The sequence below is a fragment of the Neofelis nebulosa genome, chromosome 18, assembly GCF_028018385.1.
Source record: "Neofelis nebulosa isolate mNeoNeb1 chromosome 18, mNeoNeb1.pri, whole genome shotgun sequence".
NCBI lineage: Eukaryota > Metazoa > Chordata > Mammalia > Carnivora > Felidae > Neofelis > Neofelis nebulosa.
The window spans coordinates 17,219,489-17,247,176 of record NC_080799.1 but is presented as its reverse complement, the minus strand read 5'-3'; the positions used below and the strand labels follow the sequence as shown (position 1 = coordinate 17,247,176).

The 27,688-nt window shown below is 48.4% G+C and overlaps 2 protein-coding genes across 4 annotated transcripts; one reads left to right on the top strand and one right to left on the bottom strand.

Moving 5' to 3' along the window:
• Positions 1-745: 745 nt before the first annotated feature.
• LOC131501497 (apoptosis-associated speck-like protein containing a CARD) lies at positions 746-2,049 on the bottom strand. The gene is made up of 3 exons (XM_058711746.1): positions 1,685-2,049; positions 1,369-1,425; positions 746-1,105 (listed from the first exon to the last, which is right to left on the bottom strand). Exons 1-3 carry the CDS (start codon positions 1,956-1,958, stop codon positions 849-851), a joined length of 588 nt encoding a protein of 195 aa, XP_058567729.1. The 5' UTR covers positions 1,959-2,049; the 3' UTR covers positions 746-848.
• Positions 2,045-23,417, top strand: TRIM72 (tripartite motif containing 72). 3 transcript variants are annotated; one of them, XM_058711745.1, is made up of 7 exons: positions 2,045-2,193; positions 12,643-13,039; positions 16,169-16,264; positions 16,352-16,582; positions 17,265-17,287; positions 18,066-18,184; positions 19,143-23,417. In XM_058711745.1, exons 2-7 carry the CDS (start codon positions 12,650-12,652, stop codon positions 19,715-19,717), a joined length of 1,434 nt encoding a protein of 477 aa, XP_058567728.1. In that variant the 5' UTR covers positions 2,045-2,193; positions 12,643-12,649; the 3' UTR covers positions 19,718-23,417. The 3 variants fall into 3 exon arrangements, with proteins under 3 accessions (XP_058567728.1, XP_058567725.1, XP_058567726.1); XM_058711742.1 differs by lacking the exon at positions 2,045-2,193 and adding an exon at positions 11,953-12,218; XM_058711743.1 differs by lacking the exon at positions 2,045-2,193 and adding an exon at positions 11,956-12,077.
• Positions 23,418-27,688: the final 4,271 nt, after the last annotated feature.

Sequence of the window (27,688 nt, the reverse complement as noted above, 5' to 3'; positions counted from 1 at the left end):
TCTTTAACCCCTTCCTCCAAGGTGGGGAGGGAACAGAGGGGGCAATTAAGCCTGCTGAAGGCCGTGCCAGTCCCAGAAGGAACCCTAGAATTATGCATGATTTCTTGTGCTCTTCTGTTTTTTGTTTTTTTTTTTTTAAATGTTTATTTTTGAGAGAGAGAGAGTGCTTGAGTGTGTGTGTGCAGGGGAGGGGCAGACAGAAGGAGACAGAATCCTAAGCAGGCTTCATGCAGTCAGTGCAGAGTAACATGGGGCTCAAAACTCATGAACTGTAAGATCGTTACCTGAGCCAAAATCAAGAGTTAGGTGCTTAACTGAGTCACCCAGGTGCCCCATTCTATCCTGTTTAGAGGATACTCTGTCTCTGCCCTTGTAAAGTGCTCTAATTTTACAGTATTTTTTTCCCAAAGGAAAACATGAAAGAAGCTATTGTAGGCTAGTCTGCTGATAAATGTCTCTGACAAGGCCAACCCGTTTCAGTTCCAGACCCTTTGTACACACCTCTCTTAACTTTTAGACCTTGGCCGCAGGGCTAACTATGACCTCAAGGACAGACTCTGAAGAGCACTGGAGGAGCTACCAAATGGTAAATGAGGGGGTATTTCATGGTGACTGAGGCAGGAAGGATGAAGTGTTTGGGGAGCCGGCTGCCCTAGGAACAGGCCTTCACTTGGCCTCTGTGGCATTTATAAAGTAGCTTAGCTCTGCATGTACCTTCAGGCTGGGAGTAGGAAAAAAACACAAGTACAAGCTGGATTTTCCTCTATTATGGATAAGAAAAATCATATGGGGTAAGTTGGCTGGAACTGCCAGGGGTTGTACATGGGGCCACTGCTGGCGAAGATACCTCAGCTTTGCTCCAGGTCAAGCACCAGGTAGGGCTGGGTGTCCCTCAGAGCCTGAAGGAGCAGATCTTTGCAGGTCACGTTCCAGGCTGGAGTGAAGCTGAAGAGTTTCCTCATCTTCAGTGCATTGGTGGGCTCTGCTCGCACTGCCTGGTACAGCTCCTCTGTCAGGACCTTTCCGTACAGGGCATCCAGCACCCCGTCCACATCTGTGACCCGTGTGATAAGGGCCATCCGGTGCTGGTCCACAAAGTGCATTGCTGGGGGCAGGATGGAGGAAAAAAGATGAGCCAGTTCCCAGGGCAGATACTGGGGCCTGTTTTGTTGATCTCTCCCTCCCCTGAACCCCCTCCCACCAGAGGTGGCCAAAGGGGCATGTAGGTGAGTGGGAAGGGTAGGGCCCAGCCTTCTTCAGTGTTCCTGGCTGTGGGATACAGCTGCAGGCCTGCAGGGGTGGGGTGTGTGGTGGGGTGTGGCTGGAAAGGTTGGGTGTGGCTGGAAAGGTTGGGTGTGGAGGCCTCACCTGGCTTGGCTGCCTTCAGGTGAGAATCCTGGATCCCAGCAGGTGCGGCTGCCTGGTCTGTAAGGAAATAGTCAAGTGGTCCCCTTTGCCTCCTACCTTATCTCCAGTCTCTGGCAGGGGCCCCTTGGTCAAGAAGCCAAGATCAGGGCCAAGCACAGGTCGTCAGGAGGAGGAGTTTTTGCAATTTTAGTCCGTAGGAGGAACAGAAAGCGAAAGAACCCAAAGGGGCAAACGTTCGAGTGGGGGTGGTGTAGTGTGGGCATGTAGGAGGCCCAGCGATTGGGGCCCCTCCAGAGCGTGGAGGGAGAGTGCTCACCTTTGCGCGTGATCTGCTGCAGCCGCTCTGATAGCTCTTTCATGCCAATGTCGCGCAGCACAAGCGCCGTGAGCTCTGCGCCGTACTCTTCCAGATAGGAAGAGACCAGCTTGTCTGTGAGGTCCATGGCGTCCATGGACAGCAGGGGCCCCCGCGGGATGCGCCCATAGCCTTCGCGCAGGGGCACTGAAAGCAGCTTCAGCTTGAACTTCTTGAACTCCTCTGCAGTCAGGTTCTCCAGTGCTTCCAGGATGGCGTCGCGAGTGCACCCCATGGCTCCCGGGTCCCCTGCTGCAGTCGCTCTCCTGGATTGTCTGCGGACCAGGAAGTCTGCTCCGGGGCGGGACCTGGAACTCCCCGCCTTCTCCCAATAACCGCCTTTGCCCCAGCCCGATACCCTGGGGCACAGAGTGCCGGACTACCCCATTGGTTCCTACACACCAAGGCCTGCAGACTGTAGCCTGGCCATTGGGGGGCGTCAGGATCGCATCCTCCAGCTGATTCGCGAGGTGAGACCCCGGAGACTGGCAAAGAGAGGGGCTCATGGGGTAGCGCCTGCATCTCCAGGTTTGCAGTAGCTAGCACCGACCAGGAACCTGGGTTTTTGAAGCACCAAGTCTTAGAATCTTGGAATTCTAGAACGCTAAAATCTCCACGTTTCCCTGAATCTTAACATCCTCTCTTACGTGTCATAGAATCTTTAGAATCATAGAACCCTAACATCCAGAACCATGTAGCTTACCAAATCCCACATGCTGGGGAGAAATGAGATGTAAAAAAAGGGGTAGAGAATAGCTGTGTGTGCTCTTTCTGTATGTGCCTCAGTTTCCTTATCTGTAAAATGGGATAACACGCATCCACTTAGTATTCCAGCGTAACATGGGCTACCTGATGGCCTCTCAAACCTTGCCAAATGCTGGGGCAGCCAGGATTTGGTCTCAGGAGCTGAATTTCTAGGGAAGTGATGATGAGACACTTGTGATGAATAGTTGAGAAAATTCATGAGGGAAAGTCATAGGTGGAGAGCCACTCTGGGCCCAGGGGGCTTGATCTAGAAGAGCAAATGAAAGGTGGCATGGATAGGCATTGGAGCCCAAGCTATGCCCCAAATCTTTAAGTTGCCTTTACTGTGTCTGGGAAGGCCCTTCTGGTCTGGTGCCCGCAGACCTCACTAGCCTTGTCTTGTGTCACACCCTGCTCTCCCTCTATCTCTGAGTTTCAACCATATTGGCCCCTCAGTTCTTCAAATGTGCCAGACTCCTTTGCTTCTACAAGCCTTTTATGTGTTGTTCCCTGTCTCTGGAAGTCTCTTCCTTCACTCTTTGCCTTATAAATTCTTGAGACTTTAGGACTCCAGTTAAATGTCACTTCCTCTGGAAGGCCAGGTTTGGAATCCCTCCCAGACTAGTTCATAACACCTGCTCTCATAGCAATTGTGACTAAATTGTAATTATGTGGATTTGTTTAGCATCAGTCTTCTTTGCCAGTCTGTAAATCATGCTTGTGCAGACACTTATATCCACAGCGTCTAAGACAGCGCTTGGCCTATGATGGTTGTTCGATAAATCTTTGTGGAATCAGTAATGAATGAAGGGCCTTGTGGCTAAAAGGAGGATACTGGTAACTGGAGGGTGTGCTTTGCATCTAAATGTTCAAAGGGAGGCAGCTGCTAGGAGCTAAAAGACCATGGACTTGAAGCTGTACAGTTCCTAGTTTGAATCCTGGCTCTCCTTCTTAGGTGGATGTTGGAATCCTTCATTTTTCCATTTCAATTGGGTTGTAACAATCACCTTTCCTTTTACTGATGTGACCCTGACATGTACATTTATTCATTTATTGGACATCCATCTCCCCATCAGAATGTGAGCTCAGTGAGGTCAGGGACCTTGTCTGTCTTGTTCATTGCCGAATCCCCAGCATCAAGAGTACCTAGTAGATGCTCAGTGATGACTCGCTGAATGAAGGGATAAATGAGGCCATTGTTACCTGCAACACGTTGTGTTCAAGACCTTCCAGCACAGTAGCAGGGTCCATTCTCCATCCTTGTGCATGTTGCACTCACATGGTCTGGGTGTATTATGTGCCATTATTATGTGCCATGGCTGGCACTTGTGGCCCAATAGCCAGTGTTCCTTGGCTGATGGCTGTTTATTTTATTTATTGTATTGTATTTTTTAAATATTTATTTTTGAGAGAGAGAGAGAGGGAGATAGAGTGTTAATGGGGGAGGGGCAGAGGGAGAGGGAGACACAGAATCTGAAGCAGGCTCCAGGCTTCGAGTGGTCAGCACAGAACCCGACATGAAGCTAGAACCCATAAGCCACGAGATCATGACCTGAAGTCAGATGCTTAAATGACTGAACCACTCAGTTGCCCCTATTTGTTATTTTTTAAAGTTTAATTTTATTTATTTTGAGAGGGAGAGAGGAAGTGAGCAAAGTGAGCAGGGGACGGGCAGAGAGAGAGGGAGAGAGACAATCCCAAGCAGGTTCCTCAATGCAGCATGGGGCTCCATCTCACGAGTAGTGAGGTCATGACCTGAGTCAAAATCAAGAGTCTGACTGAGCCACCTGACTTATGGCTGTTTATTATTGTTCTTCCTCACTGGTCTTTATCTTTTCAGAATATCCAACTCATTTTTAAAAAATGTTTATTTTGAGAGTACGAGCATGGGAGAGAGTGGGGGAGGGGCAGATAGAGGGAGAGAGAGAATCCCAAACAGGCACCATGCTCAATGAGGAGCCCTATTTGGGGCTTGATCTCAGGACTGTGAGATCATGACCTGAGTTGAAATCAAGAGTCAGAGTTGGAGGCTTGACCGACTGAGTTACCTAGGTGCCCCTCCAACTCATTTTGTACACTGTGGCCCAAAGGCTACATCTTCCCAGCCTACACACTGATCTTACCCCTCTTGCTCAGAACTCTGTGACTCCCTAGTGTCCTCAGAATCAAGTCCAAGCTCCTCAGCTTGGCCTTCAAGACCCTTGCTAACCTCCTCAGCTGTACCTTCTATCTTTTTGGCCTCTGGACTTCTCTCCACATGCAGCACCTGTTCTCTGCTTGGCCTCTTTTCCCATCTGGTCTGCTTGATGAGTTCCTGCTTGTCCCAACATTCATCAGTGGTCACTTTTTCAAAGAAATAATAAAATTTTGAGAACCGCTTTAGGTTGTGATCATACGTTATTTCTAATCCTGACAACAATCCCCTTGGGACAGGGGCTAGTAGCTCCATTTTACAGGTGAGAAGACTGAAGCTCAGAGAGGTCAAAGGACTTGCCCAAAGTCATATAGCTGAGGGGATCATATAGCTTGTCTGTCTAGCTTCTGAATTTGTCCTCTATCTACTCTTCCCTGTTTTTTCTGTCGTCTCTGCACAAAACTAATTATTCCTTTACGCATCTGCAGGATGCCTTTATGATGCCTTTATCATACAGTGTGTCTGTTCACTCTGTTTTTCCACCAGAGTGAGAGCTCCTTGAGGACCCTCTGTGGTCCCTGGTACCTACCACAGGGCTTGGCATAGTTCTAGCCATTATACGCTTTTATAGAATGACAAAAGAATTCTGGAATCTAGAATCATAGAAACCTGCTCCTTTCACATTTGTTAGAATCTTTAATGCTTTGGATTTTTGAACCATGGAATTTTAAAAACGATTGTCTGATTCAACCCCTACATAGAGCAGGGATCCTCTTGACCACATGGCCATTTGACTGTATCTCTTAAACCCCTGTTTGGATGGGATGGCCTTGGCTTTAAGTAAACTTAATGTAACATATTCCTTTTTTTTTTTTTTTTTTTTAGTGTTTATTTTATTTTTGAGAGAGAGAGTGTGCAGGTGAGCCCAGGGATGGGGAGGGGCAGATAGAGAGGGACACAGAGGATCCGAAGCAGGCTCTGCGTTGACAGCAGAGAGAGCCCCATGCAGGGCTCAGACTCATGAACCTTGAGATCATGACCTGAGCTGAAGTCAGACCTTAACTGACTGAGCCACCCAGGTGCCCCCTCCATGTAACATATTTCAATGGAAACTGTGTGGCTGCAGGAAATTGCTTCTGGGGGAGTATGAGTTGTGACTAGGAGTAGAGGGTGGGCTTCTCACAATTGGCTTTTTTGGAGGTGATCAGATTGAGGATGTGTGTCATGGTGGTGTGACATTTTGTCCTTCCCTTGTTCCTACATGTGACTACCCAGGACCCTTTTGAGCCCAGCTTGTTCTTGGTGTCCAACCCCAGTCATGTTTTTGCTTGCACACACATTCTGACTGGGACACAGAAGATCCAGGCTGTGATTTTCACCCAACGTCTCAGAGCAAGTGTTAGCCTTTTGGTGTGATGTCATAGGGAAGGAGAGGAGGGGCTGGAAAAACAACTATTCCTCTCCTAGAACTGGAAGTCTCGCTCCTTCCAGTGGTTTCAGGCTGGAGCTCAGTGAGAATAAGGACACTTTTTGGCAGGTGGATGTGAACTCAGAAAGGAACAAAGTTTTTGGAGAATCTATTTTACTCTAAGATGTATTAAGCATCTACTAGATGTACAACCACATGGTAAGTGCTGGTGGGAGGCAGTAATAATTGTAATAACAACTTCCATTCTTTGGAATTTACTATGTTCTAGGCATTGTGCTAAGCACTTAACATACATGATCTCATTTAAACCTCCAAACAGCCCTGTGAGCTGTGTGTATTTATCCTGCTTTACGGAGGAGAAAACTGAATTTTTCAGAGTAGTCACTTTTTCCAAGAAATAATAAAATTTAAGAAATTAATTTTTTAATTTAGAAATTTTAATTAAGAAATTAATTAATTAAAATTTAAGAATTAAGAAATAATAAAATTACTCTGGAAGCTGACAGTGGTAGTAAACGAGGAAACACAGATTGAACCATCTGACCCATAGGCCCAAATTCCAACCACCTAAAAGTCCTAAAAGTCTCACTCTCCTCAAAAATTGATAAATGGCTTGGAGAGATTATGTATATGGAAATTTATTCCTCCTTTGGACTGTCCACAAATATGGAGGGCAGATGTTATAATAATGATATTAACTTCCTCCTTTTTGCAGAAAGCTCTAGAACTAGTACATTCAAAAGATTGTGGAATAGTGGGAAAAGCAGGAAATGAGTGGTGTCAGACCCACTCAGATTCAATTCCCAGATCCTCTCTTAGCTGTGTGACTTAGGGAGGTCACAGCCCCTCTCTGAGGTCTGCGATCTGTAACATTAATGCATTCACCTCATCAGCCCATAGGGAATCGGGACCCTGAAGTAGGGCAATGACTTGGCCAGGGTCCCCCACGGAGATAAAGGCAGAGCCTACTTGTCAGGGTGATTTCCATCTGGGGAGGTGAGGAATAGGTGAGGATTTCTCTGGGAAGCCATGATAATCTCTTCTCCCTCAATACCTCCTTTTCTGGGGGAAGTGCTCAAAGAGAGCTCTGAGCTTTGATCTCTGGCAGGAAAGAACCTCCAGGTCTTACCTCAGGCCCACCCTTGCCCCCTGGACTAGAGCCAGAGCTATTGGTACTGGTAAGGTGCCTCCTGGGTGTGCTCCCCCCCCCCCCCCCCCAAAAGTGACCTTTGATTGCTGGAACCAGATTGCTTCTTCTGCAGCCAGAAGGACCATAGACTGCTAGAACATTATTAATCTTGTGCCTCATTGCCTCCTTGTAAAATAGGAACAATGCTGGGGTGTTGCAAGGTTATAAATGAAGTTATGAGGTTATAAATGGATTAAGAATGGTAAAGTACTTGGAACAGGCCTGGCACATGGTAGGTGATTTTGTCATTTTTTTTTTTAACTTATTTTTTAAAATTTACATCCAAGTTAGTTAGCATATAGTGCAACAATGATTTCAGGAGTGGATTCCTTACTGCCCCTTACCCATTTAGCCCACCCCCTTTCCCACCACCTCCCCAGTAACCCTTTGTTTGTTCTCCATATTTAAGAGTCTCTTATGTTTTGTCCCCTCCCTGTTTTTATATTATTTTTGCTTCCCTTCCCTTATATTCATCTGTTTTGTATCTTAAAGTCCTCACATGAGTGAAGTCATATGATATTTGTCTTTCTCTGACTAATTTCGCTTAGCACAATACCCTCCAGTTCCATCCATATAGTTGCAAATGGCGTGATTTTGTCATTGTTAAGGTTTCTGAGCCTCACTTCCCCCAGTCTCTGGAGTAGGGATGATGTTATTGGCCTTACAGGGTTGTAGGGAAGATTCATTGGAATACTTAGTAATAATAATTGTAATATCAATAGCCAATGTTTACTGAACATTTCCTATGGGCCTGACATCGTTCTGAGCGCTTTATATGAATTAGCTTGTTGAATCTTCATAACAATCCAAGAGTCTTAATAAAAATCCTTACATGATTCCCATTTTATAAATGAGAAAATCAGGTTAAATGACTTGCCCAAAGTCACATGAGGAAAGAGCAGAGTCAAGATTTGAGCCTGGTGGTGGTAGTCACTGCCTCCTAAGCCCCTGGCTGCCAGCATACTGTTCCTGGCGTTTTAATATAATATCTGGTTTAATCCTCATAACAACCCTACAGGGATGGTATTATTATCCTATGTATCCTTATATTGTGGCTGAAGGTGTTGGAGCCCAGAGAGGCAGGCGATCTTCCTGGGGATGCCCAGCATGAGTCTGTGATATCAGCATTCAGGACCTGCTTCTGCTCTGGCCCTGATTGGGGGATTTCTGCCTTCTTTCTGCATTTATCCAATACAAGGAGGTCTTACCTCCGATGGCATTTATGACTTCAGCTATTGGGAAGCTCCCCCTTAGGGCAAGCTGAAATCTGTCCCCTCTGAGCTCTGGGCCCCAGGGACCTCACAGAGCTTCTTAGGGTTAGCCATACAAGTCCTTACTTCTTCCTCCTCTAGGTATTGTTTGTTCCTGGCCCCTTCTTACCCTCCAAACTGCTGTAGACAACCAATGTGTACATTGTCAAATCTGGCCCATTTATGAAGAGGGATTGAGTTGACTGTCCTCCTTGTCCTGGGCACCAACTCCTATTGACCAAAACCTTTAGCCTCAGCCTGGCAGTGTTGAAAACTCCAGGTGAGATCTATATTCAGTATGTTGACTTTTTATTTTTATTTTTGAGAAAGAGACAGAGTGTGAATGGGGGAGGGGGAGAGAGAGAGGGAGACCCAGAATCTGAAGCAGGCCCCAGGCTCTGAGCTGTCAACACAGAGCCGGATGCAGGGCTTGAACTCACGAGCTGAGTGATCATGACCTGAGCCAGAGTCGAATACCTAACCGACTGAGCCATGCAGGGGCCTCTTGACTTTTGAGTGGAAGTAAAGTGGTTTGTGGTTTTAGAGACCAGCTCCAGATATGCTCTTGTTCCACCCCCCCTCCCCCCCGCCCCTGTTTGGGGAAATCAAACTTCCCTGGGTTTCTCAGCATTCTCATAAAAAGCCCTGGTAGCTTCTTGAGACTTTTTAATACCCTGAGGGTAAAATCTGTAGTCATCTGTGTAGTCAATTGCTATGATCCAAAAGATAATAAAACTTATCTCTTTCTGAGAGGCCTAAATGATTATAGCCTGTATAATGTTCCTAGGTTAAGACTCTGAGGTGCCAGGAAGCCTGGGGTATGTTCCTAAGTGGGCCAGCATGTAACATGCAAGCACTTCAAGTATTCAAGAAAAAATGAGCCTCAGAGCTTGGAGACAAGTTCAAAGACTTGTCATATTTAAGGTTTACTTATGCTTTTGAGACTGCAATTCATTGTTTATCTGGACACTGCTTTGGGATTTAACAAATTATTAAAAGGAATGGGAGTTTCAGTTCATAAATAAAACTTTTGTAGGGTGACAAATACAAGAATGCCCTGCTTAAATAACAGAGTTCTTTTTTCTCCCTAAATTCTGCATTTTCCTAGGATTTTGATCAAGCACATAAGCACAAATCTATAGTTAATCAACAAGGCTTAATAAGACAATATTTAATATTCATCTATTATAAGATCATTGAGATTATAGAGCTGTGCTATCCCATTTGATAGCCACTATAAACATGTGGCTCTTGAGCACCTGAAATGAGGCTATTCTGAAATGAGATTTGCCCTACGTGTAATATACACACTTGATTTCAAAGACTTAGTATGAAAAAGAGAATGTAAAATATTTCGTTAATTAATTTTTTTTAATGTTTATTTTTTGAGAGAGTGTGAGCGGGGAAGGTACAGAGAGAGAGGGGGGCACAGAATCTGAAGCAGTCTCCAGGCTCTGAGCTGTCAGCACAGAGCCCGACATGGGGCTCGAACCCATGAGCTGTGAGATCATGACCTGAGCTGAAGTCAGATGCTTAACCTACTGAGCCACCCAGGTACTCTTCATTAATATATTTTTTAAAAATTTATTTATTTTTGAGAGAGAGAGAGAGAGAGAGAGAGAGAGAGAGAGAGAGAGAGAGAGACAGAGTAGGGGAGGGGCAGAGAGAGAATCCCAAGCAGGCTCCAAGCTGTTAGCACAGAGACGTGGGGCTTGAACTCATGAACCATGAGATCATGACCTGAGCTGAAATCAAGGGTCGGACGCTTAACTGATTGAGCCATCCAGGCACTCCAATAAATTTTTTTTAAAGTTAGCTCTATGCCCAATATAGGGCTTATACTCACTACCCTGAAATCAAGAGTTGCATGGTCTATGTCAGTAGGATGCCCCACATTAATAATTTTCAAATTGGTTACATGTCAAATGATAGTATCTTGGATACATTAGGTTAAATAAAATATATTCTTGAAATTAAAAATAAGTAAATAAAAACAATCAAACAAAAGATGAGCTGAGATGGGCAGGGATCTACCTGGCTTCTGGGGAGATTTATTTACTTGGCAAAGAGTTGCAATAAAAAGATCTTCAAGGAGGGTAGGGGAACAGTTGATTTCTACTCCTTGAAAGGAATTCTTCCTTGTTGCTCACCTATAAGGTGTCTGGCTACCCTCATGGGAAAATTGACCTGGCTCTCATCCCATCATCCTATGGCACAGGACATTTACTGCTTGCTGGGAGATATTTAATAACTCTGTCTCTTATTAAAGAACACCTCATGTGCACATTTGGGATAAAATTAATAAAAATGAACATTAAAAACCCAAGAGGCAAAAAGAGAGTCCAAAGGGGAGATTAAGACTGAAACATAAGCAGGAACTAAGATTAAGACAGAATGCCATTGAGGGAGAAATGAACAAATACAGGGAAAAGCTGAGAGAAAGTGACTGCGAGGCCAAAAGAAAAGGACCCAGTGAGCTTGTGTGTTTATTCATTCATTGAGTATTTATTGTGTACGTGCAGTGTGTACACACTTTATTCTAGGTTGGAGACAAGCAGTGTAAAAAATTTATACTCCAGTAGGAGGAATCAGACTTTGAAGAGCCAATAAGTAAAATGTTGCTTGTCAGATGGTAATAAATTTTATGGGGGAAAATAGAACAGGCAAGGGAAATGTGAGATTTAAAATCAAGGAGTTAGGAAAAGCCTCACTGAAAAGGTGACACCAGGTAATGAACTGAGGCAGAACAGGAAAGAAACCAGCTGTACAGGGGTTTGAAAGAGTGTTCCAGGCAGAGGGGACAGCAAGCCCAAAGGCCAAGGCTGGAGTGAGCAGGTGGGGAGGGGTGAGAGAAGAGTAACATAGGGCCTTGAAGGGCACAGTGAGGACTTTGGTTTTCATTCTGAATGATACGTAAACTGAGAATCGAAGGCTAAGCATGTAAAGGCCTAAAGCTCTCAGGGCAGAATCAACTTCTCGGCTGCAGGCCCTGGATTCAGTTCATTAATTTATTCAACTGTCCCTGTAACATTCATTTTCCAAGCACTTAGGGAAGCCGGCTTTGCCCCAGGGATTCTGCTGGGCACTGGAAAGGCCAGCAGGGAAAAGCCTTTCTCCTCAAGTCTGGAGGAAGAAAAGCTTTCACGGTGGGCTGAAGTCCTGTCCTCCTGCAGTGTGATCTTGGAGAGCCATAAACTTGGGGAGTAAGTGGGTGACAAACTGGGGAGGGACCACAGGCAGGGAAGGGGGAGGCTAGAGAGTGTGGAGGTGGGGGTGGAGGAGAAAGGAGAGACTCCTCCCAAACATGTTCCTGTTTTTTTTTTTTTTTTTTTCTGTGGTATGACAGGCCCTGCCTCCCTGCTGGTTGTGATTTCTGGCTCCAGGCTGAGCCGGGGAAGGGACAGTGGGATGGGCCAGGACAGGTGGCCTTGACATGTGATGCTTGTCCTCTGACCACTCAGTCCTCACTTTTAGAACGGTTTCCAGAAGTGATGGGAAGGGGTGGGCAGGGCAGCTAAATATAGTCCTGGGGCCAGGGCTCAGTCTGGGAGGGTCTGTCCATTATTCACTGTGTGCCTTCCCAGTGGTGTCCACTGTTAGCTGCCCCTGTGAGTTCCCGTCCTTGCTCTGAGTTTGCGGCTTGCCCCTTGCTTGTCTTCAGACACAGCTTTGACTCCCTGTAAGGTTAGGCCTGACCTTGACCTGGCCTCCTGGGAGTCTCTTTTTGCCCAAGATCTCCATCCAGACCTGTGAGTCCTATGGGTCCTCGGGAGGCCTGGAGATGTGGGGGAGGGGAGGGCTGGGGGTTCTGGAGAGGTGAGTGAAAGAATGGTAGGGCCTGGGGGCTCTGGGGAATTTGGGGCTGGGGCTGAGGCCTGGGGTTAAGACAGGGAAGGACAGTGGGTAAGACTGCAACCGGAACTCGGGTTTAGGACCTGGGATTGAGACAAGGTCCCTCTTAGAAGCAATTTTGGGGACTGAAGCTGAGAAATGCAGCTGAGGCTGCTTTGGGGATTGAAACTGAGTCCCTCTTCCCCCTTGCCCAGAACTAGAGTCCTTTTGTGTATGAGATGTGGGGTCTTTATAGGCTGGGGATCCCCCCTGTCTGGGTCTGGGGCCGGGCCTAGCTCGCGGCTCCGCGGAGCCTCCCTGACTGACCCCTCCTCTCCTCAGGTCCGTCATGTCGGCCGCGCCCGGTCTCCTGCACCAGGAGCTGTCCTGCCCGCTGTGCCTGCAGCTGTTTGACGCGCCTGTGACGGCCGAGTGTGGCCACAGCTTCTGCCGAGCCTGCCTGAGCCGCGTGGCGGGGGAGCCGGCGGCGGACGGCACTGTGCCCTGCCCGTGCTGCCAGGCACTCACGCGGCCACAGGCGCTCAGCACCAACCTGCAGCTGGCGCGCCTGGTGGAGGGGCTGGCGCAGGTGCCGCAGGGCCACTGCGAGGAGCACCTAGACCCGCTCAGCATCTACTGCGAGCAGGACCGCGCGCTCGTGTGCGGCGTGTGCGCCTCGCTCGGTTCGCACCGCGGCCACCGCCTGCTCCCCGCCGCCGAAGCCCATGCGCGCCTCAAGGTGCGGGGCTCGGGAGGCCTCAGGCGGCAGTGGGGGGCGGTGGCGGGGACCGCGGTGGGACGAGGTTGTTGGCTGGAGCGGAGTTTGGCCGATCTGGAGGTCACTGCATTGACCTGGATTCTGAGCTTCAGGGCCCTGCGCGCCTGGAGTTTCGGGGGACGCGGGCGGGGCGAGGCCGCTCGGGAATGCTGGCTGAGGAGCTGAAGGCGGAGCCTGCCGGGGCCGAGCCAGGAGCCTGGAGGAGGCGCTCAGGGGCTGCGGCCCAAACGTAGATTTTCCGGGTTTAGCTACTGGAGCGCGCCCAGAGACGCGGGGGCCACCGCCTCCAGGCCGAGTTGGGTGGAGGCCCGGGAGGAAATGACTAGATGGGCGGGGCTTGGGGCCAGGTCAGGCGGCTGGGGGCCTCCGGCTGAGGCGGCTAGGCTACTTCGCCCACGTTCTCCTCGGAGCTGCAAAACTTGTGTGGGCCTAAGGGTCACAATATCTGGCGGGGAGGGCAACGCAGGTCTGTGCGCAGGCCCCCTTTGGCACCGAGACCCCAAACCAGGTTGTTTTTCTAGATGGAGCTGGAAGTCTTGAACGCTTCCAGAGCCCACACACAATTGTGGGCACCCCAAGGTTTGCAATTGCCACGGGTGCCCAGAAAAGACACCCAGACATTAGCAAACAGAGACGCAGGCTCACGCTGGTTCGTCCATGTCAGACGTGTGCCACAACTGAGGGCATGTAGCTGAGGGAGAGTATGTGTCTACACAGGCCCCCCAAGGTGTCATGAAGCATATGTTGGGCTGTGGAAGAATAAAGGACAGCTGTGGGGAGCTGGAAGAGGCGGGTTCTGGAGGCAGGCAGCGGTCCTTACTCCCCCGCAGTGAAGCTGCCATTGTCTTCTCCTGAATGAGGAGTTGGGTGGGATTCTGCGGATTATCTTTGCCCACAAACATCAGCATTGCACTGCATGGATTCTGTTTGGTCCCCAGACGACGACGACTTCCTCTTCCTCCTCCTCCTCCTCCTCTTCCTCCTCCTCCTCCTCTTCCTCCTCCTCCTCCTCCTCCTCCTCCTCCTATGTTTATTTTTCAGACAGAGAGAGAGAGAGAGAGAAGCAGGGGGGGTGGGGTGAGGGTGGGGGTGGGCACAGTATCCGAAGCTGGCGGGCTCTGTGCTGACAGTAGAGTGCCTCGTGCAGGACTCAACCCATAAACCTGAGATCATGACCTGAGCAGAAGTCTAACGCTTAACTGACTGAGCCACTCATGCACCCCAGGCCCCCAGACTTCTAAAAAGGGTAGACCACCTCCTCAGGCTGATATTCGAGGCTTCCAGACTCCTCCAGGGAACCAGCCTCACCATTCTTCCAGCTCCTGCCTTGCCCAGTTCTGTTCAGTGCTGACTGGTGGTCCCCTAGATCAGTGCAGGAACTTCCTCTTCCCAGGAGCCTTCCTAATCCAGGCTCACCTTTGCTGTTAACCCCAGAACTCCCAATCTGGTCGAAAGAGAGAGAGGGAGAGAGAGATCTGCAAAGAGAGAATAGAGTCTGCGAAATGGAACAGAGCACCAGGTGACCCAGGAGCCTCGAAGGGGCAGGTGGGGCAGGATACATTCCTGCCAGGGTATGCCCTGGCCGCGTGGAGGGGCTGGCAGGAATTCTGAAGAAGGGACGCCAGGAAGAAGTCTGAAGGAGGAGGGAGACAGGAAGGCTGGGGCATGGCTGAATGCCTGGGTCCCTGGCGACGAAGAGGGACTGGGTCCACAGACCATGTGTCCTCAGGACTCAAGAGTGGTCGAATGGGATCTGCCGGGACTCACGCCATCCCCTGAAACCTTGCGGTCTCTTCTTGCATACCGATGTCGCGCAGCAGGACTGCCTTGAGCTCATAGTCCTCGCGGCAGAGGGTGTCCAGCTTGTAGGTGAGATCACAGCACGTCGAGGCCCAGCAGCCCAGCGACCCGGGCGGGATGTTCTGAAAGCCTTCCGGGAGCGGCTCCTCCCCTCGCTTCAGTTTGAACTTCTTGAGCACATCGGGAGTCAGGGGTTCTGGTCGCACTTCTGCCTCATGGCTTAGCCCTGCCGCCTCTGAAACTCTGACGGCTCCATGCTGAGAGCCACCAGGCCCTCTCTGTCCTGTGCAGGCAGGGCCGTTGCCCAGGAGGGCGTCCCAGGAAGGAGACGGACCTGGCGCCTGGCCAGGTGACCATGGTCTCCATGGTCCAATCCTGGGGCTACCGCCAGCCGTGGACTCATGCGCAGATAGAGCCTAGAAAGTCTCTCAGTTTCCCTTAGGGGGAGTGGGGAGAAGGCCGCCAATTTGTCATAACCACAGGTGAGGTGAGGGTGACTGCTCACATTCTGCAAAAGAGGAAACTGAGGCTGGAAGCCATGGAAGCAGGACTGGAGCCATCAGATTCTCCTTGTGGAGAAGAGTGACTTTGGCTGGAGCTATTAGGAGTTTCCCTACACTTGCGTTTCAGCACTCACCAACTGACAGACCTACAGATGTGTTTAATTGGCTGATACAGCAGACTTTTTTTTTTTTTTTTGGTAACATTTATCCCCCAAGGTGGGGCTGGACCTCACGACCCTGGAGATCCAAGAGTCTCATGATCTATTGACTGAGACAGCCAGGTGCCCCAACGCAGCAGACATTTTTATTAAATTGCCACAGCCCTCAGGTGTGCAGGAAGGCCGATTGGTGTGTTTTGCTAATGTTCTGCTTTTAAGGATAGGGTAAAGCCCAGGGAGAGGGGGAGGCCGTATTTCTTCTTCATACAACCTACACTCACCCTGTGAAGCCTGCTGTGTGCCACCACTGTACCCCTGTTTGGTGGAGGACCCCACATTTGTGTTTGCACTCTCACAAAGACCTGTGCTAGGGGTGCTGACTGCTGAGGGGTGGGATCAGGGAAGGCCAGGCCATGGGGGACTCCCTTAAATACACAATGGGAGGGTAAGCATTCTAGACATTGGCAAGATCTGCACATGAGTTTGGGGAATGGTAAGATGTTAGCCTGGCTGGAGGAGGAGCTGGCATTGAGGCTGAGCCAGAGATGGCAGGTTTAGGGTGGGAGGTGAGGGTTTGGTGGGGGGGGGGGCGACAGCAGCATCGCTCCTTTCTGCCTCATCCCCCCCAGACGCAGCTGCCACAGCAGAAGATGCAGTTGCAGGAGGCGTGTATGCGCAAGGAGAAGAGTGTGGCTGTGCTGGAACATCAGCTGTTGGAGGTGGAGGTGAGGGGCTCAGCATGGCAGACCCCGGGGACTGGGCATCCAGGCTGGGGGTCCCAGCCAACGGATTTTGCCTGTCCGCTCCCACAGGAGATGGTGCGCCAGTTCCGGGGGGCCGTCGGGGAGCAGCTGGGCAAGATGCGGGTGTTCCTGGCCGCACTGGAGGGCTCCTTGGAGCGTGAGGCAGAGCGCGTGCGGGGTGAGGCAGGGGTTGCCTTGCGGCGGGAGCTGGGGAGCCTGAACTCCTACCTGGAGCAGTTACGGCAGATGGAGAAGGTGCTGGAGGAGGTGGCGGACAAGCCACAGACTGAGTTCCTCATGGTGAGCACTGGATGACCTTCCCTTTCTGCCTCTCAACCAGAGTTCAGGACCCAGAGAGGGACAGGGACAGAGTCAGGGTCATGCATCAAGGAGGGGTGGGCCCCAGGACTGCTGTTATGGTTGTTTAGGCTAGATGCTGCACAGACACTGAATCTTAGTGGGCACCATTCCTGTCATAGACATTGGAGGTTTGTGTATTTATTTGGACAATCTTCTACCAGGTGGAATCGGTTTCTTCTTTTTTAAAATTTTTAATGTTTATTTATTTTTGAGAGAGAGAGAGAGAGAGAGAGAGAGAGAGAGAGAGAGAGAGATAGGGGGCACAGAAAGAGAGGGAGACACAGAATCTGAAGCAAGCTCCAGTCTCTGAGCTGTCAGCACAGAGCTCGACGCGGGGCTCAAACTCACGAATTGTGAGATCATGACCTGAGCCGAAGTTGGTCGCCTAACCAACTGAGCCACTCAGGCGCCCGGGAATTGGTTTCTTGAAGAAGGCGGGGTACATTTTTTTAATTCACACAGAGGTAAAGGGCTAAGGTTGGCTTTGAATTCTGGGTTTCTTTGGGCTTTTCTGAGTCTTCCTGACACCACACTCAGCATTCCTGCTGGTCCACCCATTCTCGTAAGTCCCCAGTGTCTCCCCTGCCTGCTTCACCTCCATTCTCTTTTTCTCTCTTTCTAGAAATACTGCCTGGTGACCAGCAGGTGAGACCAACTTGGCCCTTCCCCTTTTCCCAAATTGCCCTAGTCTTCAGGGACACTGGCCGGCCCACCCTCTAACCACAGGAAGCTCACACACCTCCATTCTGTCCACCTTGATCTCCCTGCATTTGCGTTGAGCACAGAAAGGAACCTGACCTGGTCCTTCTCCTCAGGCACCTCCCAGACTGGCGCTGGGGACAGATGTGGGCAGGGACACAGCTTAGTGCTGTGTGGCAGGAAAGGGGTGGCCGGGGCAGGCTTCCCAGTAGAGTGCACATTTGATGGGCCACTGGAGGAATGACAAGGAGAGGTGAAGAGCTGGGGGAAGAGGTGCTACAGGCAGAGGGAACAGCAGGTGACAAGACTGGTAAGAGGGAGAGAAGACAAAGTCGGTGTGGTAGATAGGAGCAGACTGAAGGGCTGAGGAGTGTGGACCTTATCCCAACAAAAGGTTCTTCTTAAAAAAAAAATTATGGTATAATATGCATGATATAAAATTTTCCATTTTAACTATTTTTTCTTTTTAGTGTACATTTTAGTTTCAGCGGCATTAAGTATGTTGCCACCACCTCTCTCCAGAACATTTTTGTCTTTCCAAACTGAAACTCTGACAGAGTGTTAGGGCAGGGTATGATGCAGGAGAGATCCTGGGACTCCACACCATGGCCCCTGTCCTCCTCTCTTTGGGATAACATCTCTTGTCCCCCCCACCCCCACCCCATGCCTCCTCCAGGAAGTCCCCCCACAGACACCTCCCCCCACCTTTCCCTCCCCGCTCCAGGCTACAGAAGATCCTGGCAGAATCACCACCGCCTGCCCGGCTGGACATCCAGCTTCCTGTCATCTCAGACGACTTCAAATTCCAGGTGTGGAGGAAGATGTTCCGGGCTCTGATGCCAGGTACTGGGAGGTGCTATCTCCGGGTTTCTGTTTGTAACTGTGTGGTTGAGGGGAGGCTCCAGCTACACACAGAGAAGCCTCAGTCCCAACTTGGGGAAGTCATCAAAGAAGGTACCCATTGCCCCGTTACTTCTGGGGTTTCCCCTGAACCCTTGTAACATGTGCTCAGAGAAAGAACTTTGAGGGCATGGGGTTTATGGGTGGGTGACTGACATGGGGAGGACTCTGCCTACTAAAAAGCTGCTGCTGCTGGCAAGGAGGGGAGGCTAGGGCTGGGGGTTGAGCCTTGGTGATCCCTGGTCAGTTCCTGCCCCTTCTGGACAGTGGAGATGATAATCCCTGCTAGTTGGAGGCTGAGGATCTGCATTGCTGGCACCCTGGGGGACTGGCTAGGGCCAGACACTGACTCTGGTGGCCTGTGGCTGGGGAGGCCCAAGGGCTCTCTGCCTCCTTTCCGTGAGAGCCAGATTGCTGTGAGGTGCCATAGATTGTAGAACTCCAGGACTCATATACATGGCTGGTTCAGCCCTAACTGCCTTGAGGGGAAGTGGGAATGGAGGCGGGTTCTGTTTTATCCAAGGCAAGACTAAGGCCCAGAGACTGGCTCAAGACTGACTGAAGTCACACAGCTGGGTGAGGTGGGGACTGACCTAGGACCAGGCTTCCTGACTCTCTCCTGCTTTGTGACCTGGGCCTCAGATACTGACTTAAATGCCTTGCATCCACATACTGACTTAAATGCCTTCCTACTGTGGAGGAAGTCAGTTATGGCTTTGTTTTTCAGCTGAGCAGACTGAAGCTCAGAGAGGTACAGTCTTTGGCCCAGGCCAGAAGCAGAGAGGAAGGGGCTCACTAACCAAAGATATTGGGGGGATTAGAGCAGACAGGCCCCTAAATTGGTTGGGAGAAGCTCACAGGAGGCAAACATGTAGGGGTCTGACCACTCTTCCCCTGGCAGCTATGAAGGAACTGACCTTTGACCCGAGCACAGCCCACCCGAGCTTGGTGGTGTCTCCCTCCGGCCGCCGCGTGGAGTGCTTGGACCAGAAGGCGCCCCCGGCCGGAGAGGACCCGTGCCAGTTCGACAAGGCCGTGGCGGTGGTGGCACACCAGCTGCTGTCTGATGGCGAGCACTACTGGGAAGTGGAAGTGGGCGATAAGCCACGCTGGGCACTAGGCGTGATCTTGGCCCAGGCCAGCCGCCGAGGCCGGCTGCACGCTGTGCCCTCGCAGGGCCTCTGGCTGCTGGGGCTACGCGAAGGCAAGATCCTGGAGGCGCATGTCGAAGCCAAGGAACCGCGCGCGCTGCGCACCCCGGAGAGGCGGCCTTTGCGCATTGGGATCTACCTGAGCTTTGGCGATGGCATCCTCTCCTTTTATGATGCTAGCAACGCTGACGCCCTCGAGCAGCTCTTTGCTTTCCACGAGCGCCTGCCGGGGCCTGTGTACCCCTTCTTTGACGTGTGCTGGCACGACAAGGGCAAAAATGCTCAGCCGCTGCTGCTTGTGGGGCCTGATGGTGAGGAGGCCTGAGCTGCCTGCCGGATTGGGGAGGGGCGCAGGGTCCTGCAGGCCTGGAAGGAGATGGGTGGGCAGGTGACAGGTTGCGAGGGCTGAAGGCAGGGCCAAGGGGGTTGGGGACTGGGAACTCGGGACTCCAAAATTTCTGAGAAGTTAAGGGTTTCAGGGGCTGGGTGGCTGTGGGGAAGGAAGATCTAAAGTCAGGTCAGTGAGGAAATTCCAGTTTGGGAACCAGAAAGCCCAAGGATTCCAGGAAGAAATTGAAGTTCAGGGGAGGAGTGAAAAGGGCAGGAATATGGGGGAAGGGGGACTGAAGAACTCTGTAGAGCAAGGAACCCCTCACATTCACCTCACATTCCCCTCCTTCTTGGTGGCCTTGGGGCAGGGGTTCCAGATTCACCATACAGAAAGATCTTTCACTTAGTGGTTCTCCAACTTGGCCAGGCATCAAAACCACATTTTCAAAGCATGTAACAGTGACTTGTTAAAGCAGAGTGTTGAGTTTCTGGTTCACTAGGTCTGGCGGCAGACCAAAATTTAGTTTTTGTAACAAGTTCCTAGGGTGATGCTCTTGCTGCAGGTTACAAGTGGGGTCACCTGGAGAACTGCTGACTTAAGACACTGGTCTGTTCAATCAGCTTCCGTTATACGGAGTCAGTTATCGATAACTATCAGCTCTCAGGCATAGGAAAACCACAATATATTCCTCTGGAGATCGACAGCCATTTGAAAACTGCCAGAGCCCATGCTGAGTGAATAAACTGACCCCCAACTATTTCTCTCTGCCTCTGGAATATATTTACTGAGTGTCTTGGACGTTGAAGAAATACCCCAAGTTGCCAACCAAGAGGAAAAGCCTGATGTTAACTCCAGCCTGGGCCCTGCTGCTTGTGGAGAATAGAAAGCTATTCCCCTATCCCTCCACCCATTGGCCCCTCACTGCTTACTTCCTGGTTCACACATTCTTTGGTTTTAGCTCAAAGGCCCATTTCTTGGACTCTGGAGTAACCACTGACACCCAGAGAGTCCCTCTTACTTGGAGGGGCCTTGGGGGACTCAGGCAGGTGGGATTAGAGGCTACTGCCCCTCCTGTCATGAGAGAAGATGATGGTGTGGGGCCATTTGCTCTCCCAGGTCAGGGATGCTGCTGCTGATGTGTGTGAAAGGGCCTGGGGAGTCCTGGAAACTGGTGCCAATATGGGAATTTTCTTGGGGGTTAGAGAGAAAAGAAAGTGGGTAGGATAAGGGAGGCCTCAGCCTGGCTGTGTCTCCCAGAGGAATAGGTCTGGGGAGAAAGGATTAATTTGAGAAGTTGTTTCATGATAGAAAGTAAAATAAAAGGGTTAGTTGGCTGTGAAATCCAGTGGCATTAATAGAGATGATTATATTCAGACTCTTTCCCCATTAAATCTGTGTGAAAGACAAATGACCTATCGCCTATTGTCCACCTGGCTTTCATTCTTGACCCATTTAATATTTCTTTAATTTTTTTTAACGTTTATTTATTTTTGAGGCAGAGAGAGACAGAGCATGAACGGGGAGGGTCAGAGAGAGGGAGACACAGAATCTGAAACAGGTTCCAGGCTCTGAGCTGTCAGCACAGAGCCTGACACGGGGCTCGAACTCATGGACCACGAGATCATGACCTGAGCCGAAGTCGGACGCCCAACTGACTGAGTCACCCAGGCGCCCCGACCCATTTAATCTTTCTAAAAACACAAATGTTGTCCTATGATCCAGTTGCTCAAAACTTTCAAAACTCCTTGCTGCCTGCAAGAAAAAGCCCTAGATATTTGGCCCTGCATCTGAGATACCCTGCTATTCTCCAGCCTCATCTTGTGCCACTTTCCTGCATACATCTTCACTCTGGCCCTACTGAACTCCTGGGGTCCCTGCAGCACCAAAGCACACAACTGTCTGTTAGGAATGCCTTTTGCTTCTCACTCACCCTACAGGAATTTCCCCCAAACCACCTTCTCCTATCCTCTCTTGACCTCAGCACGTCTTTGCAAGGTGCATTCCATTGCACTCCCTGTCATGAGCTGGTGATGTCCAAGAACCCAAAGCTACTTTCTGAGGAACTGGGTACTTTGAGAAACAGATGTCAAGACAGCATTAAATGTGCAAGGATTTTATGAAGGAAGATGCCCATGTGGGAGCAAATGGGGCTGTCAGATTGTGATGCCAGTCTGACCCTGAGTGAAGGAGAGACAGCAGGAAGGTTGGGTGGCAGTGTCCTCAGTAGTTGTGGGGGTTTCTCTACAAGCTACCTGTGCAAGGAGCCTGCGTGTGCTCAGAAGGGGCCTGCCTTTGTGTCCCTGCCATGCTCTGTTACTGCCGGGAGCAGCCTATGGGATGGCTGTCACAGCTCTTCAGCTGCTGCCCTCAGTCTTTGCTCCCCTTTGTTGGAGTTCTATCAGGAAAATTTCTTTTCACATCCTCCACAGGTTCCTTCTACATAAGGTTACCCTGGCTTGAGCTTGTGCATTGAGGGAAGTGATGTTGTGACGTGGTCTGTGGCTGCCTGAGTGAGAGAGGGGGTCCCTGAGGCAAAGGCTGTCATGATGGGGCAAGTTTGTGGGAAACTTTGCCTAGTTAGAACGTTCCTTTTTGAGTGGTGGCCACCTGACCCATCCAGAATCTCCCTGGTGATGTTGGAAGGTAAAATGGGAAACCAGAACTGGGTCCCCCCCGCACTTGTGTCTCAAAAGATCGGAATCTTCTCCTTTAGTACTCCCCGCTCATGGAGACTCTGGAAATCCAGAGCAACTGGCTGCTGAGAGGTTTCCTGAGCCTCGTGACTTCCTTGTGTACAAGAACAAACTGGCACCCGTCAAGGCCATGCTAGACTGCAAGGAAAACCCTTTGTCAAGAGCTTGTTATTTGATATGTGTCCTCACAGCACTAGGCTTCACAATGACAAATGCCTGACCAGGCTCTGTTGCCTCTTTCCCCGAAGTTCAAGTAACCCCTGAGAACATGATGATATACCATGAAAGACCCAAATCCACAGGTACATGATGAATCTTGGAGTATCAACTTTACACCAAGATTATTATTCTTTTTTTAAAAAAATGTTTATTTTTGAGAGAGAGAGAGAGAGAGTGTGAGTGGGAGAGAGGCAGAGAGAGAGGGAGACACAATCTGAAGTAAGCTCCAGGCTCCCAGCTGTCAGCACAGAGCCTGACACAGGGCTTGAACTCACGGATGGTGAGATCGTGACCTGAGCCGAAGTCCGACGCTTAATCGACTAAGCCACCCAAGTGCGCCAAGATTATTATTATTCTTGGTATGGTGGTGGTGAGAAAGTTGTGTAATTTAACCAATAAGTAAACATTGCAGACATCAGGTTCGTATTAAAACAAACATATATATACTTCTATTCTCAAGTTAGTTAACATACAGTATAGTCTTGGCTTCAGGAATAGGATCCAGTGATTCATCACTTACATACAACACCCAGTGCTCATCCCAACAAGTACCCCCCCCCTTTTTTTTTTAGTATATGTGCTGCTGAAGCGAGCACCCAAGAAGTGCCCTCCTTAATGCCCATCATCCAATTTCTCCACCATCAACCCTCAGTTTGTCCTCTGTATTTACGAGTCTTTTATGTTTTGCCTCCCTCTCTGTTTTTATCTTATTTTTCCTTCCCTTCCCCTATGCTCACCTGTTAAGTTTCTCAAATAAAACAAACATATTATGGAGTACAGAATTGACATGAATTTTTGAGATTAAATAAGAAATGTTCACAAACTTTTGCATTTGTACTGGCTGTTGGGATCTAGATCCTCAGGGATGTGAATTCTTAAAATTATTTTTAAAAATTAAAAAAAATAATGCACAAATATACTTAAGAGTATCTTACAGACAAGGGGAAATTTCTTCAACCATGTTCCCCTCCCCTCCCCATTCCTAATTTCTTCTCTTCCTCCCTCATTAGAAATAATGTCTGTTGTCAATTTGGTGAGTAGTTTTCTAGGATTTCCTGTACATATATATGTTTCACAGAAAATATACAGTATTATGCTATTCTTTCTATATAAATGATGTTATATTCTACATGAATATGACTTTTTTTAATTTTAGAGAGAATGAGAGCACAAACAGGGGAGAAGGGCAGAGAGAGAGAGAGAGAATCTTTAGCAGGCTCCATACTCAGCACGGAGACCAATTTGGGGCTCGATCCTGTGACCCTAGGATCATGACCTGAGCTGAAATCAAGAGTCATATGCTCAACTGACTGAGTCACCCAGGTGCCCCATGTCTGCAGCTATTTTTAGAATGTGGGGCAGTGTTTCAAACACATGCTGTCCTTAGCTTTGGGGCTTTAAACAAAAACTCTACTAATTTACACTCTAAACAGCATCATGTGAGATATAGTTTCCCTAAATTTTCTCCAGCACTCAATATTCTCAAACTCAAATTCTTTTTTCTTTTTTGCCAATGTGATGGGAAATAGATAAATAAATAGTATCCCGTTTTTCTTTTACTCTAATTTACATATTTCTCATTATATCCACTTATTGACCAGTTATAGTTTCTGTTACAAATTGCCTATTCAGGGTGCCTGCGTGGCTCAGTTAAACATCCAACTCTTGATTTCAGCTCAGGTCATGATCTTGCAGTTAATGAGTTGGAGCCTCACATCGGGTTTTGCCCTGATCGTGTGGAGCCTGCTTGGGATTCACTGTCTCCCTCTCTCTTTGCCCCCTCCCCCCCCCCCCAACTTGTGCTCTCTCTCTCTCTCAAAATAAATAAACTTAAAACATTGCCTGTTCATATCACTTGCTTATTTTTATTAATGAGTTATAGTGACTTTTTGTGTATTCTGCATATTTATCCTTTGTCTACTACAGACATGTATAGTAAGTATTGTCTCCTAATCTGACAGCTTATCCTTTAACTTTATGGAGTTCTTTTTCATGTGTGTGTGTGTGTGTGTGTGTGTGTGTGTGTTTTAATGTTTATTTATTTATTTATTTTTGAGAGGAGAGAGGCAGATAGAGAGGGAGACAGAGAATCCTAAGCAGACTCCATGCTGTCAGTGTAGAGCCTAACATGGGACTCAAACTCATAATCTGTGAGATCATGACCTGAGCTAATATCAAGAGTTAGACACTTAAACGACTGAGCCACCCAGGTGCCCCTTTTCTTTTTTCTTTTTTTTTTTTTAGAGGAAAAGTTTAAAAATCTGTGGCCTAAGTGTCATCTGAACAGGGCATTTTTGTGCCCTCTAAGTGCCTGAATGATGACACATGCTTCTCTGTGTTCTATGAGTTCTTCTCTTGGGTCAAGGCTTATGAATTTTGAGCTTCCCAACATGTGTTCTACCACTCTGTCTGGTAGAAAGATTCCTTGTACCTAAAATATTTCTTTCTTTTTTTCATGTTTGTTTATATTTGAGAGGAAGAGAGAGAGAGAGAGAGAGAGAGCAAGAGAGCAAAGGCACAAGCAGAGGAGGGATAGGGAGAGAGGGGGACAGATGATCCGAAGTGGGCTGTGTGTTGACAGTAGAGAGCCCGATGTGGGGCTTGAACTCACCAACCGTTAGATCATGACTGCAGGTAAAGTCAGACGCTTAACCGACTGAGCCACCCAGGTGCCCCCTTGTACCTAAAATATTTCTAACTAGAGTTTAAACTTTGAAGCCTAACTTATTTAGAGCATCTCAATTCCTAATTTTTGTTACAAAGGGAGTGCTTTAGAATTTATTAGTTTAATTTATTAAATTTAGTAATTTAATTACAGAGTGCTTTCAAATCTATAATATTATCTGATCCTCTTGGAGGGCTGGAATTATGTCTCCATTGTGAGAAAACTGAAGCTCTCAGTAGTTCCCAATGGTAATTGAATCATGCTGCCAAGCCTGAAGCCCTAGTCTGTTCCTTCCAAACTGTGGCCTCTTTTGGCATGGTCTCCTACACAGCCATTATTTAATCCCCATCTTAAAAGAATTCTGAAGAATTTGCCAGGAGGATGTGATAGGTACTTTGAGATTCTCAGAAGGAATACTGTGTTAGTAAAATTGAAGGTCATCATAGACAATCTAAGTTGTTGCTATTGTTTTTCTAGCTTTTTCCTGAGAGGAGATGCTGAGTAGAGAATTTAGCAAGGCTGGGTGGAGCTGGCCCTTTTAGGAAAGGACTTGAGAGCTAGGAAGCACCTCTTGCTTAGTTGCCCAAAGCCTGGCTGAATAGAAACAGCTCCATGGTGTAAATATATCCTTTGCCTTCAAATAATTGTGAAACTTTGTGAGATATAATAGTGAGGAGTTTTTTTTTTTTTTAATTTTTTTTTTCAACATTTTTAATTTATTTTTGGGACAGAGAGAGACAGAGCATGAACGGGGGAGGGGCAGCGAGAGAGGGAGACACAGAATTGGAAACAGGCTCCAGGCTCCGAGCCATCAGCCCAGAGCCCGACGCGGGGCTCGAACTCACGGACCGCGAGATCGTGACCTGGCTGAAGTCGGACGCTTAACCGACTGCGCCACCCAGGCGCCCCAATGAGGAGTTTTTAATGAAATGGGAAATATTCATGTTACGAGTGAGCAATGAGAAATAAAACATTGTATCAAACTGTGTAACCACCATGGTTGCAATTATGAGAAAAAATTTCTCTGAAAAACAAACAAACAAACAAACAAAAAGATGAAAGAAATACCAAAACATTCTTGGTGATTTAGTTTTTCTTCTTTTTATTTTTATTATTTATTTATTTATTTTAATGTTTATTTATTTTTTAATTGAGACAGAGTGTGAGAGGGGGAGGGACAGAGAGAGGGAGACACAGAATCTGAAGCAGGCTCCAGGCTCTGAACTGTCAACACAGAGATGACGTGGGGCTCAAACTCACCATGAGATCATGACCTAAGCTGAAGGTGGACGCTCAACCGACTAAGCCACCCAGGCACCTCTGATTTTTCTTCTTTTTATTTCTCTGCAGTCTCTCCATTTTTGTTAGTGAGCAGGTGCCATCTGAATGTCTACGAGGTGGAGGGATGAGGGCTCAGAGAGAGAACGATGGGACTGCTCTCTTAGGAGCATTGTTTGTTAGGTGGGGACTATCAGTGTTGTTTTCTCTTTCAAACCAATGAAGATACTGATACTCAGAGAAGGTAACACAGATAGCAAGTGGCAAAGCTGATTCGAACTCAGAGCTGGTTTACTGCTCAAGGATATGAAGGATATGAAGTAAGTTCTGTCTCTGGTAGGGATGGTCTACCAATTATAAGTTGGTTTTACTGGGACAAACTTGGTATTCATCAGTGACTGACACATGAGAATGTTATTTTCTTTTTGGTGCTTCCACAATCCTGCTGATTCAGGACAGAAAAAGTCTCCATTTGGGATTTAGCACCTCTCTGACACTTTCTTACACCTTAGCACTTCTCTGACACTCATTTTTGTAACAGAGAAAGAACACATCTTAGGCTCAGACCCTTTAAAAGCAAAATCTTCTAGGAATTTAATTTTTTTGTATTTATTATATTTATGTTTTACCATTACCTTCTATTCTTAAACAAGTGATACTGGTTTTTAGTTATAGTTTTGATATAACATTAACTTCTAAATATATGTATTAGAGGGGTACCTGGCTGGTTCAGTCTGTAGAGCATGTGATTCTTGATCCCAGGGTTGTTGAGTTCAAGCCCCATGTTGGGTGTAGAGAGATTACTTAAAAATAAAATCTTAGGGGTGCCTGGGTGGTTCAGTCGGTTAAGCATTTGATTCTTGATTTTGGCTCAAGTCATGATCTCACAGTTTGAGAGAAGGAACCCTGAGTTGGGCTCTGTGCTGACAGCATGGAACCTGCTTGGGATTCTCTCTCTTCCTTTCTCTTTGCCTCTCTCCTGCTTGCATGCACCTGCTCTCTCTTTCCCTCTCTCTCGTTCAAAATAAATAAATGAACTTAAAAAATACAATGTTAAAAAAACATGTATTAGAGAAAATACACATATGCACACTTGTATAGTCCAAGATT